The 16836-nt window shown below is 35.7% G+C and overlaps 1 protein-coding gene across 1 annotated transcript in view; it reads right to left on the bottom strand.

The window, feature by feature from the left end:
* Nucleotides 1–16836, bottom strand: part of GC (gamma-glutamyl carboxylase) — a 105036-nt gene that overhangs the window by 73585 nt on the left and 14615 nt on the right. The window contains exons 3-6 of the mRNA XM_083111634.1: nucleotides 16316–16471; nucleotides 15014–15179; nucleotides 8739–8924; nucleotides 4196–4359 (exon numbers count right to left, since the gene is read on the bottom strand). Coding sequence (XP_082967760.1) covers nucleotides 4196–4359; nucleotides 8739–8924; nucleotides 15014–15179; nucleotides 16316–16471 — 672 coding nt within the window. The remainder of the gene's footprint in view (nucleotides 1–4195; nucleotides 4360–8738; nucleotides 8925–15013; nucleotides 15180–16315; nucleotides 16472–16836) is intronic.

Below are 16836 nucleotides of genomic sequence, written 5' to 3'. Positions count from 1 at the left end.
ATTTTGGTGAGTATTTTTAATATTTTGTTATTTTTATTTCAGGGTGTCTGTCTGACAAGAAGACATATGACCTGTTAACGTCTGGATGCTTCCAGTGCTCACCTTGAGAGCGGGGTCTACTATAAGGGTTGGTAGGAAGGGGAATAGTAGCCGATCTCTAGATGAACACTGGAATTCTTCATCTAGGGGTTGGCAGTGTTGCAATGTCTTCTTCTCAAACAGACACGTTGCCATATTAAGATTATTCTGTTTATTAAAGTATATTATCTCTTTTTCAGATTAATTTCTACCACGGTGTCCATCATCGAGTTCTGGCTGGAATTTTGGTGAGTATTTTTAATATTTTGTTATTTTTATTTCAGGGTGTCTGTCTGACATGACAGATGACCTGTTAACGTCTGGATGCTTCCAGTGCTCACCTTGAGAACAGGGTCTACTATAAGGGTTGGTGGGAAGGGGAATAGTAGCCGATCTCTAGATGAACACTGGAATTCTTCATCTAGGGGTTGGCAGTGTTGCAATGTCTTCTTCTCAAACAGACACGTTGCCATATTAAGATTATTCTGTTTATTAAAGTATATTATCTCTTTTTCAGATTAATTTCTACCACGGTGTCAATCATTGAGTTTTGGCTGGAATTTTGTTGAGTATTTTTAATATTTTGTTATTTTTATTTCAGGGTGTCTGTCTGACATGACAGATGACCTGTTAACGTCTGGATGCTTCCAGTGCTCACCTTGAGAACGGGGTCTACTATAAGGGTTGGTGGGAAGGGGAATAGTAGCCGATCTCTAGATGAACACTGGAATTCTTCATCTAGGGGTTGGCAGTGTTGCAATGTCTTCTTCTCAGACAGACATGTTGCCACCATTAAGATTATTCTGTTTATTAAAGTATATTATCTCTTTTTCAGATTAATTTCTACCACTGTGTCCATCTTCGAGTTCTGGCTGGAATTTTGGTGAGTATTTTTAATATTTTGTTATTTTTATTTCAGGGTGCCTGTCTGACAAGAAGACAGATGACCTGTTAACGTCTGGATGCTTCCAGTGCTCACCTTGAGAGCGAGGTCTACCATAAGGGTTGGTGGGAAGGGGAATAGTAGCCGATCTCTAGATGAACACTGGAATTCTTCATCTAGGGGTTGGCAGTGAGGCAATGTCTTCTTCTCAGACAGACATGTTGCCACCTTTAACATTATTCTGTTTATTAAAGTATATTATCTCTTTTTCAGATTAATTTCTACCACTGTGTCCATCTTCGATATCTGGCTGGAATTTTGGTGAGTATTTTTAATATTTTGTTATTTTTATTTCAGGGTGCCTGTCCGACAAGAAGACAGGTGACCTGTTAACGTCTGGATGCTTCCAGTGCTCACCTTGAGAGCGAGGTCTACCATAAGGGTTGGTGGGAAGGGGAATAGTAGCCGATCTCTAGATGAACACTGGAATTCTTCATCTAGGGGTTGGCAGTGAGGCAATGTCTTCTTCTCAGACAGACATGTTGCCACCTTTAAGTATATTCTGTTTATTAAAGTATTTTATCTCTTTTTCAGATTAATTTCTACCTATCTTCAAGTTCTGGCTGAAATTTTGGTGAGTATTTTAATGGCATCAGACAGATTGCCATCTTTAAGTTTATGCTGTTTATTACAAGTCTCTTCTCTCTTGCAGGTCAATGCAAAGGGCTTCACAGAGATACACGAAGAAAAGTATTCCGGTAAGTACCGTACAATCCAACATTATTATATTGACTTTCTAGCTCTTTCCTTTAATAAAACAGATAAATAACTTGTATGTCTGGTAGTTTACATGCAAGTAAGTGTTCTTATTAATTAAGAATGTTTAAACTAATAGTTTATTTGAATTAAATGCTTACTATAGCAGTGTATATCTGGCATTATGGTGTATAGTTCCAACAAACAATGTCAATTCTCTGTTTGAGGTAGTAGATAAGCAGTATATATTTTCTTCATAATTTTTTTTAAAAATATTACATCAAGAGTTTTCAAATGGGAATTTTAAGACAGGGCTTCAGCTGCTCGAAATGAATTTTGCATGCATTATGGGTAGGAAAATTGAGCATAATAATAATATGCACTTATTTTCTTCAGTAAAATTGAGTCCAAAGGAGAGTTCTGTCCCCAAACCGATTTTATACAGATTTTTATTCAGCAGACTAAAGATGTATGTGCAACGTGACAACATGGCAAGCTCTGACTCGCAGTGCCAGCATGCAGTTTCCACATTTCAACGGACATTGCTGTGTGCTGTGCTGTGTTGCCACATTCCATGTATAGCTTTACTCTGCTGAATAAAAATCTGTATAAAATTGGTTCTGCAATGTGAATTGACAATGATAATGGATTTAAAAAAATAGATGCAAAGAGCTTCAAAACAAGACCAATATTGTATTTGTAGGATTACCCAATACTAAGAAAAAGTTGTTTCGGAAAATTGAACATAACGGGTTTTTTGACAATATTTTTAATATCTGAAAATTTAGAATTGTGTTTAAAACATTTCTGCCTGCACCATACTAAAATTTCATCACAGATAACCTGTTTTTTATTTATAGAATTTCAAAGACAGCAACTGTTTGCAAACCTCCCAAAAACTGGCCCCTTTTTTGTTCTCACGCCGAAAAAAAATATAAAGCTTACTCGGAAAAAAAAATCTATAATTTTTAATCCGATAGTAGGTGTTGCTAGAAAGTTAGAGGTTTCTTTAAGGCAAGAGATCAAGGAACAAAGAAGCATGTTCGTCCAAAGAGTTAATGATTTGGAGATGAAATTCCATAGTTTACAAATTCAAACCAAAGTTGTGATACCTGAGGGTTCTACAAGTTTCCCCTGAATTGCAAGTGTTGAATCCAGAAGCGGGTGTTTTTGAGTTACCTCTTCCTACAAGAAAACATTCTTGCCATAAAGATCCAGTTAATATTGAGTGATTAAAGATAAGCCATGAGGAAGGAAGCTCTGATGAATCACCACCTAGAAGACACCAGAGATTTAAGATGCCTCGACTGGCCGACATAGCTCATATTCAAAAATTCAACAGGAATTTTGAAGCCCAGTCTGCAGAAAAATATCTTCTGTGAATTGAACGTTAGTTTTGAATTGTTGCAAGTCCCTCAGAACTATCACTTTTGCCATTCAAACTATATAAAAAAAGGATTGAATCAGAATTATAACAACAAATACATTGTAATCATTTAGTTATAAATATTTTTTTCATTATTTTCCAATATATTTTACAATTATATATCTATAGGTATTCAATGTATGTAATTATTGCCAAAGTCTTTGTTCTTGTATGGTAAAAGACAAGTGAAAGATCTCAATTGGTTAATTGGATTACTTGTGATTACGTAATTGATTACTTGTATTATCGGTTTATGTATGTTTGTATATTCGCTAAGTTTATTATTTTGCTTATGTGGGGTGTCTACCAAAATAGCAAATCAAAAATTCTTGACATTTTCTTGATCTTTTTCCCCTTTTTCTTAACATTTATTTAATCCCCCCCTCCCCGAAAATAGATATTTGATTCAATTCAAGTCAAGATAGGGGAAGGGAGGCCTGATAGGGGACCAAAGTGAGGACTTTGTTCCCTTGTTCTCATTTCAGTCTCATAACTTTTACAACAATTTTATGATGATTTCTTATTTTGTTCAAACTAATATTGCTAATCTGATTTATTACAATATGTAGATCTAACCTTTTAATTTTAGAGATCAGTAGGTTTTTGAGTATCCTACTCTTTCTAATGGCACTCAGCTGCATTGGTTACTATGCAAAACTATTTTCAGTTTGAACATCTCCAGGATGTTCCAATATATCTGTTCTTTAATTAATTTAATTATAACTCATCCCCTTCATCACAATTACATGAAAAGTTGATAAAACAACTTTAAATAACCACAAAATAAAAAAAAATCATAATTACAGCTTATTTTTAATAATGATGATTAAAATAATAACAATAAGAATTATATTAACTAAAGGCTGTTTCTGTTTTCCATATTGCTGAAAAGAGTATTTTTCCCCCACCAAGAATTTAAAAGGCTTGGCTCCATGATCCCCTCCCCCCATAATTTGAAGCTAGTGACACCTATGACTTACAGTACAATGAATCATATTCTGGAACCAAATTAACATTTTAAATTATTACATGTTTCTCTGTCAAAAACTTACCAATACTGAAAAGGCGAGAGTTCATTACATGGAATGCACTGGCGAAGAACAATGCATAAGGCCTTGTGAAATCAACAAACAACCAGAATCCGATTGTAAGGTCCAGACAAAATCCTCCTAAATGGACTATCCAGAAATCAATTTGGTCTGTACTTAGCATCAATCTAAATGAAAGAAAGGTAAAGCATTATAACATTTAATAATGGAGAACACAATTACAAATTGCGAAGATTTTAAGTATTACTATTACAAATTATATTCTTCAAATGAAAATAGCTTAAAAGGGAAAAAATATATCCATACCCATTTTGCTGTCTAAAAGCACACAGGCATGTACAGTCAGCCATTGTTGTTTGGTACACTAATACAAGGTGGCTACTCTAGGACCATGATGAAATTCAAGTATAATTCCTGGTTTTCAAACAGAATTTTCCAAAAATTCAAGGCTACAAGCACATGTTTTCTCTATTTCAGTATTATCGCCTCACCACCCACACACACAAATATATTAACAATATAAAGGGTATGTGCGATTTCAATGTATCCAAAAATTCTAATTCAAATCAATTACTTAATTTAAGGTGCGCAGTTTATATTTGCCATTTCACATAGACTCGAAATACATCTACAAACACAAGTCACAAATGTTACGGTATATATTCTATAATCTACGGAAAATTGTTAATTGTGTAATAATTTCAAACTCAAATCTACCTAATCATCTTCAAGAAATCTTATCTTGCAATAATATTATGTCTGTCAGATAGATTGTTCTGCAAAGGACACTAACGAAGAATTATGTTTTATTTTAGGTGCAGCTTCCTTTCCTTGCTTGATAAAAATAAAAGCTTAACTGCGAAAAACTTGCATCAGGGTATTTATGAACATGTATAAATTTAATAGGATTAGGATTAATAAAAATTGCAATTTTTCATGGCTACGGGAAAAAATTCAAGCAGAATTCACACATAATTCCCAGAGTCAATAAATCACGCAGAATTCCCGGTGAGTAGCCAACCTGTAATAGGCCATTTGCATTAAAAGGACATCAATAATTCTTCTTGTATGGTTTAGACAGCAAGCATATCTTTATACTTTCACCAAATGGTGAGAATAGCAAAAAGTTTTGAAGACCAGAAATCACATGATCAGGTGTTGGAACTATTTACGGAAGTAATTTTAAAGCTAACAGCTCCAGACCTGACTTCTTTAACAAAAAAAAATAAAAAATAAAAAAAAGAGCATTTAGGAATGCAATACCCTTTCATACATAAGTTACATGACATATTAGCAGCAGCAACAGTCCATATTGGAACACCTTACGTATCTTACCAAATCCATGGTGTGCAGAAACAAAAAAAAAAGCTGTTTTTCCCCTGCACAAAAATATGATACACGCAACAGGCCAAGCCAAGTCATAGATTATGTCCATGCGTATTTTGAAATCTGGTGAAAATAGCTGGAAAGCAAGTTTCATCAGGTCATATCTTTATATTTCTCTTAATCCTAGGTTCTGGATATGAGGTGTATCTGCAAAGTAAAGATACATTACATGCAGGCTGAAGGGAAATTTTGGTACGCATGTGTGGCTATACTGACTTTGATCTTGACTCTTACGCTTTCTCCTTGAGTTCGTTCAGCATTGCTTTAATAACACATGTTTCAAATGGAAACAGCTATCCAGAAACCCATCAAATGCAAGTGCATTCCATCATACAGTTTCTCAATACAAAAGGTATGCTCAAAGGAAAACTCTTATGGAAACACTATGAATCAACAAAATGTCAATAAGTAATGCCATGAATACTCACAGGCAGGACTGATGTTCAAGGTTAAAAAAAAAAGATGTGGTCAGCCATCCTTGATCTCTGATGACCTTCATGACAATTGGTGTTTGGCAACAAGATAACTGAATGCCTGAAGTGTCTAAGACCACACCCAAGTACAAAACAGGGCCTACCCGATGGTGCAGTGGTACCTTGTAATCTAGGGGTCCCGGGTTCGATACCTGGTGGAAGCACATAGAGGTTCGGATCGCACTTTAAGCTGTAGGTCCAGTCCCGATTAGCCTGTGCATACAGTGGACTTAAAACATCAAAACAACCAACCAAGTACAAAACAAAACTGATGGCTTCGATGCCAATTTTTTTTTTTTTTTTTTTAAATTATTTTTTATTATTATTATGTGTTATGCAGAAGGAGAAGATCAATTTCTGGACTCCGCTGTGACTCGAAATGAAATGTGTGTGTACCACCACATGATTGAATCCAAGCAAGTCACTCCAATGGTACCACCATATGCATTCTCTGCCCAAAAACAAAAAAAATTCAAAACTTTCATTTCAGCCAGAAAACATGGCTTTAGCTTTCTAGAAGAGACATGGTGTTCTTCTGGTTAACTTCATAATTCCCTCACAACAATTAATGTTGCTGCATATTGTCAGACTCTGGAAGAAATTCCATGGGCATGATGGAATATTGACACACAGCACTTACTTGCTTCACGACAACACTCAGGTTCACACTGGGAATGTCACCATTGTGCCTCTGGAAGGATTCAATGTGGATGTTACGTATGGACTGTACACCATATAGATCGGAAATGGCACCCAACAACTTTCACTTTTGTCTTCATGCAAAGAAACATCTCGATGGGTAATGGTTTGACAACAATGACAAGGTGAAAGAAGTCATGGCGTGGTTCAACAAGCTGTTGGCTGATTTCTATGAATCTGAGATACACAAGCTGGTTTCCAGGTTTGATTGGATAATAAGGGCAACTACGGTGAAAAGTACAGTATGTCATTTCTAGTGGAAGTTTTGTAAAAAGAAAATAATGTGTATGGCTTTTGTATCTTTACTTTCCAGATACTTGTTGTACCATAAAAATTGTGCAGCAGTAATGTAAATAGAATTATTATCAATGGTTGTTGGAAGCATGACAGAAGAAAATCTACCCTTCCATTATCATCTCCCTTCATTTAAAAATAGCTCTGTAAATCAATTTTCAGTAGAGAAATCTTTTACACAGCAAATATTATATCCATGCATTTCCAACTCTTCTTACACCATAGGTAACTACGTAGACTGCTCAGCTGTTCAGCCACGCTTCAAAGCACTCATTGTTATCACTCTCTTGTTGGTATGAGGTTCCATCATTATATTTATTTTGCTCATAATTTCCTTAACACTGGAAGTGGGTTCAAAATATTTGTGTAATTTGCACAGTCTTGAGCAATGAATCGAATGATATAGATCTTGAAAAATGATGAAGATTCTCTTGGGTTATTGACAAGGTGAGTTGTGGAAAAGATTCCAAGCTTTTGAGAGCTGTCACTCTCATCTTCAGGGTAGAACTTCTGGTCGATAGAGCGACGGAATCTTTTCATCATTCATTGCCAGGAAAGCTTCAAGACTTACTTCAGATACAGATCTTATTCAAACTTTTGCATTTAATCTCCTGACATTTCCTTGTAATGCGTCACTACAAACTTTCATCCATGTTCTGCCAGGTGTATGTCTCAAAGTTTCTTCCTCTTTACGAGACGTTTGTAATGTGACAAGACAATACCTGGGTTGTTAAAGTTTTGTGTAGCTGGAATACATTACTGCCAGAGGCAAGGCCTTTAGCTTTGCTCTCAATATCGAGAGAACAACTGGTAACAGTTCATACATTCCATCTCTAACTTGTGTTAATAAATATTATAACGTTATACAATGGCTAAATTAAAACATCTACTAAATACACACACTCTCTATCTCTATCTTAAATACATATGCAAAGTTTAATTCCAGAAATTTACATGAGAATACAGTTTTAATAATTAGCAGAGGGGTACAACGTGTTAATAAAACAGAACGATAATAGTAAATTAGATGATAATTAGAAACAATCTCACAAAACCTTCCCCACATTATATTAATTCTTACCTTTTCATCCCATATATTTGTTGATTCTTGCTTTTTTTAAATTAACACCATGCAGACCATTTCCTTCTTATTTAACACTAAAATTTAACTTCTAGTATGCATCCATCGTGGCCAAATAAATATACGGTACTTAACATTGGAAAGGATAGTGAGGTAGCACTATCAAAACAGTTAAGTTTGCTTGGCCATTGTAGCTAGACATTTGTGAATTCTAGACTGTTTGTCACAAAACTGGTTACAATGTGAAAAGACAATGCACGAAGAGAGGAGAAACGCAGTCCATTTTATGCTGCGACAGGTTAATTTGGACTGGACCTACAGTTTAAAGCGAGACCTGGACCACTGTGTAGTGTGCCTCTACCAGGAATTGAAACCAGATCCCTTGACTTCAGGCTAAAGTAAAGCCATCTAAAGTAAAAGTTTAGGAATGGTGGAGAGGCAGCAAAAAATGAAAGCCCTGTTAATAAGTAAGAAACATACATATACAAGTAGCAACAAAGATTTTGCATGTATGATACATAATTCCAAAGTTAAAACATTTGTTGTACACAGTTGTTTTAATTTTATTTCCAAATGTGAGTTTTTTAATACTTCATGAAAAAATTATCCTTACCGGAATGGATTAAACACCCAGTGTTTAGCTAAATTTGTCATGGAATATCCCTGTATCCAATCCTGATCCATTTTCTTCAAGCCAGCAATGAAGTACAGAATAAAAATCTGAAACCTGAGGATGGCATAATTCCACAGAGGTACATGGCTGTTTTGAATGTTTTTATTCCTCATACCATCAATTGACCTACAAATATAAAACACCCATTACCAATTTCAACATGAACTAGAGGAAGGAAACAATCATATTTCTAACATTATCACTTTCGTCAATATTCAACTATTGCTTTACAACGTATGTTAACATACTGAACAGCATTCTATGACAATGGAATTTTAACAAATACATCTGGTTTAAGAAATAACTTAAAGCAAGTATTATTTATCATTGCATGAGGCAAAGTCCAAAAAGAAGTTTTACAAAATCTATTCTATGTGATCAAAAAATCTGGACACATCATAGAGGGCGACACAGTAATGCCATCTACCGCGTGGAACACATGGTCAGTGATCTCAGTAGTCTGCAGACAGCAGTATGGGATGGTCTGAGGAACTCACGGACTTTCAACGTGGTCAGGTGGTTGGGCGCCACTTGTGTAAGAAGTCTGTGCGCAAGATTTCCACCCTCCTAAACATCCCTAGGTCCACTGTTTCCGATGTTATAGTGAAGTGGAAACGTGAAAGGATGTGTACAACCCAAAAGCATGTAGGCCGACCTCCCATGTTGAACTCCAGAGCCGTTGAGTGTTGAAGAGCGTCATACAGCGTAATCGTCAATCATCCATTGCCACCATCACAAAGGAATTCCAAACTGCATCAGGATCTACTCCAAGCACCATGACTGTTCGGTGCGAGGTGCGGCAACTTGGTTCCCATGGCCAAGCAGCTGCCCATAAGCCAAACATCACACAGGAAAATGTCAAACACTGCCTCTCATGGTGCAAGGAGCATCGAAACTGGACCATAGAACAGTAGAAAACAATTGTGTGGAGTGATGAATCATGGTACACAATGTGGCGATCCGATGGTAGGGTGTGGCGAATGCCTGGTGAACGACATCTACCAGCCTGTATAGTGCCAACAGTGAAATTAGGGGGTGGTGGGGTTACAGTGTGGTCATGTTTCTCCTGGAGAGGGCTTGGCCACCTTGTTGCTTTACATGGCAATGTCATGGCACAAGCTTATGATGATATTTTAACCACTTTCATGTTGCCTACTGTCGGAGACCAGTTCGGGGATGACCATTATATCTTTCAACATGACCGAGCACCCGTCCATACTGCAGGACTTGTGGGAGAGTGGTTTGACGACAACAACGTCCCACTAATGGACTGGCCTGCACAGAGTCCTAATTTGAATCCCATAGAACATCTCTGGTACGTTTTGGAACGTCGACTTCGTGCTAGATAACACCGACTCAAATCAATACATCTTCTCATTTCAGCGCTCTGCAAGGAATGGGATGCCATTCCTCAGGAAACCTTCCGCCGCCAACTGATTGAAATTAAGCCTGCGAAAGTGAAGGCTGTCATCAAGGCTATGGGTGGGTCAACACCGTATTGACTGCCAGTGTTTTCAATGGAGGGCGGCCCAAACTTGTACTTCATTGCAGGTGGGTGTCCGGATACTTCTGATCACATAGAGTATATTGTTGAAAGCAATGAATAGGTGGGTGTAAAAACAACACTGTTGATCATTTTCACTGTCATCTTCCTTCAAATGCAGTGTATAAAATGGGCATATGCAGGAGCAGGTGGAAGTTCGTAACTACCTCATTACAGTCTACTATGAATGAACACGTAACAAATGTAGTACCAAAATCTGTATGTGGCTTGTTGAGGTTTATAATCTGGACATGGTGTCAGAACAGATGGTGCAGTAATTATGTTGGAAGTTGTTGTTGTTGATTTATTTTAGGGATAGGCTGATAGGAAATGTTGGCTGATATTAACAAAGTACTTATATGAAATTCTGAATGGTTCATTGACCTCCTTTATAAATGTATGTTAGCAGATGAACCAAGCTTCTGCTATGCAAAAGGAGCACTATATTTAGACATTAACTTTAAAAAAAAAAAGTGATATATTTATACTATAAAAAATATAACAGAATGATATATATTATACTAAATTGTAAGATATTTATAGCTATATCGTATCGGTAAAGTTATCAGCAATTTACCGATATGAATATGCCTATATCGGTCAATACCGATAGAGTAAAGATTAATCTGTCCCATCTCTAATTTATTTTATTTTATTAGCTTTTCTGTAACATTTGGCTAATCTTTAAGCTGAGATAATATTGGTGTGGCAGCCTAGGAAATATGCAGCCTGAAGAATCCACAGTAAGTTTTTAATGCTATGTAACACAAGGATCAAGTCCCTTTATCTTTTAAATTCGAGGAAAACTAATAAGCTTGCAATTTTAGTGTCTATAGTTCTTTTATTATTCCATGTTGTTTCTACATGTAAAATTTACACTTTGGAAAATGGAAAGACAAAACAGAATATTTGCTGTTCTGATATCAACCCATTATTTTGCAGTGATGCTACCAGAGAGATATATAAACATCAATGAGGCTTCATATACATGTATTTAAAAACTTACAATTGCATAGTAACGTATGTTACCTAAAAGTGACATCTGTTACTGCATTTCACGGTATTTGTTATGAAAAATCCTTGAAATTCATTGAGCGATGTGTTCTTATGTAACAAGACAGATTTTAGTTTCCAAATATTGGCGCTGTCCTTAATAAATTGACTCATTTGAATACAAAATGAATGAGCAAAACATACCACCATATCTTGCTGCCCATCTGAATAAAAACTTCCACATTCTTAGTACTTGTTTGTAAAAGACGGCAACTACTCTGGAAAGGCCCAACTTGACATATATTAATACCACGGTCTTTACAATAGAAACTACTGTGTATTTTCCTGGTGAATGGCTAGAAAGTTCCGAAAGGGAAGAGGGGGGAGGGGAGGTCATGCTGTCATGAGGCATTAGTGGGCTGCTGGGCTGCCTTGTTACAAGCTGAAGCTGCACCCATACAGAATGTCTGCAGTACATCAGCTGAAAGGGAAACACCATTAATCCCATGTCAACTACAGCACCTGGTGTCAAAACTTACTTGTTAAGAAAGATGAGGATATTTTCAATACTTTCTTCAGGGTACATGAACATCCAGAACACCATCTAATGAGTAGGGCCTGGGACTTTATGTTATAACATAGGTTTTATTTTGCATCAGATCGAATACTGGGGTGAGATCTTTACGTATCTGATGAAAATCAGTCGAAATAGACAAACCTTATAAGTAGAAGCACACATTTTTGGTAAATAAAAAAGCAAAATTTCGGTACAAAATCTGAGTCAATTTCGGGTTCAAAAGCGGTAAATAAAATAAAATATCAGTGTTATAGCGGTGAAAAATGAATGAAAAGTGGTATATAAAAAGACATATTGGTTTTAAAATTGTGAATATAATCCTAAATTTGATTTAAAAACTACACTTATTCCACAGAATTAACATTTCACTTCTAATAGCACATTTATGTAGTTATCATAGTATTAAGTTTATTTCTGTGTAAAGGAGTCCAATTTTGCTTCTCCAATATTAACAGCAGAATTAATCAATTTTCCGGGAATTGCATAACTCTCAGGATAATTCAGACCTCAGAAGGTGTCGCGTTGGTGAATAAACCCTGAATTTCGCGTCTAAGAGTTAATTTCGCTTTTTGCAGTTCATTTCGCATTATTTCGTGACAAAATATGGTCACAAAATGCATCTCACACCTTTCAAAAACATGAAAAATTAACACTACAATGTGTTTTTTCAAATTTCGTTTTTTCGTCAAAAACGAAATATGCATGCCCCTACTTATAAGGCATATTTTGACATATTTTAACAAATTCCCATTTTTACAACATATTTCTTCAATTTTCCCATAACAACACATATTTCTGTGTAATTTCGTAATTGTCTTCCCTATAATCGGTTATTTTATAATTTATTTTTTGTACCTTTAGTGCAACGGATAGTTTACATTATCGATGGCAGGATAAGGAAATTACAGACGAAGGAATTAAAAGCAGATGGAGGCTTTTCTTACCAACTAGTATAGAACAATAATAGCCCTTTTCTTTATCCTGCCGACAATTGATAGCCGTGCGAATATTAATGAGGAAAAATGTTCTCCACCATTGTCGTGCTGGCATGAGAATCACAGAGCAGGAAGTAAACAAGTTTCAATTGTTCTAATTTCTTCACCTTTTCTTTTCTTCTCACAACAGTCAAAAGTCAAAATAACATTTGGTGCATTACACCCCTACTCTATCAGCAATCAAGTATGGGAGTTTCAAGACCACTTGTCGTTTGAGCCAGGCAGGTATCAGTATGTAACAGTGCAAGTGGATAGAATGGCACAAACAGGAACTTCTGCAGCAAGATTGTAAGTGCATTGTAAAACGGAAACATATTTAGTGTTACTTGTTCTGACAAAAATTTTGTAGGCTGTTTTTCAAATTCTATATACTTAAAATCCCCCTAAAATGCTGCCACAAGATTATATGTGCATTGTGGAATGGAAATAATATTGAGTGTAACAAGTTCTGACAAAAATTTTGTTAGGTTGTTTTCCAGATTCTGTATAGTTAAAATCTGCCTAAAAAGTTGTGCTTGTGTACTGATTGCCTAGATTTACCAGAGTTGTAGCGAGCTGCCAATTATGCTTTACATTCCACAAAGGTGTAAAGCTGATATGATAGTAAATTGAACTTAGGATAATTGCAGTAAACTTCACAATATTTTCAGTACTTCGGTTAAAGGAATTCTGACTTCATTTAATACCCCAGCCCCACCCTAATCAATCTTCCATGGAAGATACTGAATTCCCATATAACGAGAAATTCGAAAGTATCGTTGTGCATATTTTTTGGCTTTACAGGGAATATTTCTGCACTTTTGACACATTTAAAATTTTTATGACATGTTTCTTTCAATTCTTATTACACAATTACATACATATTTTACGTTTTTATAGGACATATAGTCCCGGGCTCTGCTAATGAGTGTTGAAAATTGGGCTGTAGTGTGCCTCAAGTCATATATGCATAACTGGGTCCCATTTTCTTCAATACTAGCAGAAATACAGAATGTTGCTGCACTGATACTCTATTTTCTTTTCTTGCACCACCTCACTGAGTATGAAATTGAAGAAGCCTGGTTCAAACAGAATGGTACACACAGCTTCCTCATCACTCAATTATAGAGGACATCTTTGCCAATCACATCATCTTGTGTGGAATCTGACCAGCAGTCAGAATTTTCTATGGAGTGCACTGAAGGTCTAAGAGAACAATCTGCTTGATGAGTTGAACACAGCAATCACAACCACATTCAACAGATCTCACTCGCTACCCTGTGGAAGTGGCTTTACAGGGAACCACTTTATGCACGGTTAGGTTAATTGGGACTGGACCTACAGTTTAAAGTGGAATCTGAACCACTATGTGCCTCCACCGGGTATCGAACCTGGGACCCCTTGATTACAAGGCAACAATGCTACGACTGAGCCTTCGGAGAGGCATGTTGTAGGAAGAATTCCAACATGGTATGCAGTATTTCATTTTACTGCACAGCGACTTTATGGACACCATAACAGCAACAACTAAGCCTTGGACAAATTTGTCGATGATTGTCATTCACTCTAAATTTAAGAGTGAGTCTATAGTGCATAAATTTTATTCAGCCACCAATTCATATGTTTAACTTCACTCCCTACTGCCTGGCAAATATGTTTTTCAAGTTGGTCTTTTCTAAATCTTACTCATATTTTTCTTTTCTGAGTACTGCAATTCCCATTGCAAATTATATCAAATTTTGGGTGCTACCATTTACTTTGAAATCAAATTAAGTAAAGCAAATTTTGGGTGCTACCATTTACTTTGAAATCAAATTAAGTAAAGCAAATTTTGGGTGTTACCATTTATTTTTAAATCAAATTAAGTAAAGTTTTTCGCAAGACATACTTAACGTTACAAAATAATAAAAATTAAAATTAATGTTCACATCTGAAAGCATTAAACCATTATTCTTTATTGCTGCAATGTGGGAAATATATCCATATCCCCTTTTTTAAAAAAATACATGTATTATATTTTAATAAAAATGTAGTGCATAAGGAATTTGCATGCAAGTGTGAAGAAAAAGTTTTACTAGATATGGGCATGATACAGATAGCTTAAAAGTCAAATCTTAAAAACACTCACCAGTAATGATTTGCACTTGAACCAACAAGAAGAATGGAAATTAGTCCATACAAGTAAGAGTGATTGTTCCACGAAGATTTCTCCAGCAGAAATATATACCAGTATGGAATAGCAAATGCAAGGCAGCTCACGTGGAAGAACAGCCCCAACATGATGCCAAAAGCTCCTGCAAAGAAGACAATGCTGGCTCTACTACAAAATTTAAAAAATATTCATCCAACCATGTCTACTACCATGGTCTTATCTTCAACCACTAAAAAATTAAGACAGCTATAAAAAGAGGAGTCGATAATATCCAATAATTCGTTGACTTCAAGCACCCTTATAAGGACTATAAGAAGTGGACACTATCTCACTATTTGCAGACACATCCAGTGCACTACTGTCAGATTAAAAATTATAGATACTAGAGTTTGGACTCCAATTAAAAAATAACCAGTAGTCGTACATAAAAACGAGTTGTCTCAAAATTTAGTTTATTCAATTCTGCATTAATCTATGGTAACCATTTCTCTTTGGAGTATGCCTTCTATTTTTTTATCGTCCTGAGAACAAAAGAGTGTCTTTTTTTTTGTAGTCTTGCAAACAATCACTCTTTTTCAAATTCTATAAATAAAAAATAGGTGTTCCTATTGTGATGAAATTTTAGTATGGTGCAGGCAGAAAGGTTTTAAACACAAATCTTCATTTTCAGATTTTTAAAATTTGTCAAAAAACCGTTCTTATCAATTATGTGAAAGTTTTCTTAGTAAGAAATAAGTAATTGATGACAGGCACAGTTACAAACTGTGGTGTAGCACTGCCTATCAGAGAGCAATGACCATTATCATATATGACCAGAGCTGCAAATGCGTTGCTTATGTGTGTCTTACCATGGCATCTGCATTGTGTCTTACCATGTTTGCGTTATTCAATGCTAGACCCGCAACAAGCTAACCATGCTGATTAGCATTTGAATACATTAAATGTTACCTGTAGTATTATGTGATGGATATAATATTGCTTTTTATTTGTAAGCACTACCTACAATGCTTAATTACATACCACCTTTGGCTAGAATCATGTATTTTTTTTATAAAGAACAAAACAATGGGTACAACACAAGCAATATTCAATATCAAGACAGGTTGCTAAAATTGAGGGTAGGGGAAATTTCACATCACTGATCAATAGATCATCATTTGCAGAGTATTCATGAAAACAATTTACCAAAATGTCAATAACCATGAGGGTGCACTGAAAACTGAAATCAATGGAAGTGGATTTCAACAGAGATTATTAAAATGTAGTTGAAATAATTACCTAACCACATAATGAGATACACGAGACACATCCACTCCAAAGGCAAAGGTGCAAGGAAGTTGAATAAAGGAAACCTGCACTCCTTTGGATCACCCCATTTGATGTCAGCATCAGATAAACCCCTTTCCTCTGGAATATCTAGGATCATCAATAAACCTGAAAAGTATGTATATGCATGATAAGAAATGGATCTTAGCATTGGTCGATGATATACATGCTTCAATGTAGGGAAAATTTTACAAGTTCATATATTACATGTTACAGAAGCTTAGTGTCAATGAACTTAAATAAATTCTACTTTAGCTTATGGTCAACAAGGAAACTACTGGTTGCAAACAACATGGTTGCCTCATCAACAAGTTCACTCTTACAAATGATTCCATGAAAGTTGTATTTTGCCTTGCAAAATAAAAAAAAATGCTGGCTATAAGATACAACAAGCCCTGATTCTTTATATCTAATTCTTTATTTTTTTAAATTGTGGGAGCGTCAGCACTTAGGCTATGTTGCTCCCGTCACAT

This window comes from Lepisma saccharinum, chromosome 1, assembly GCF_977018435.1.
Source record: "Lepisma saccharinum chromosome 1, izLepSacc3.1, whole genome shotgun sequence".
Lineage (NCBI taxonomy): Eukaryota > Metazoa > Arthropoda > Insecta > Zygentoma > Lepismatidae > Lepisma > Lepisma saccharinum.
This window is presented reverse-complemented; position numbering and strand designations above follow the sequence as displayed.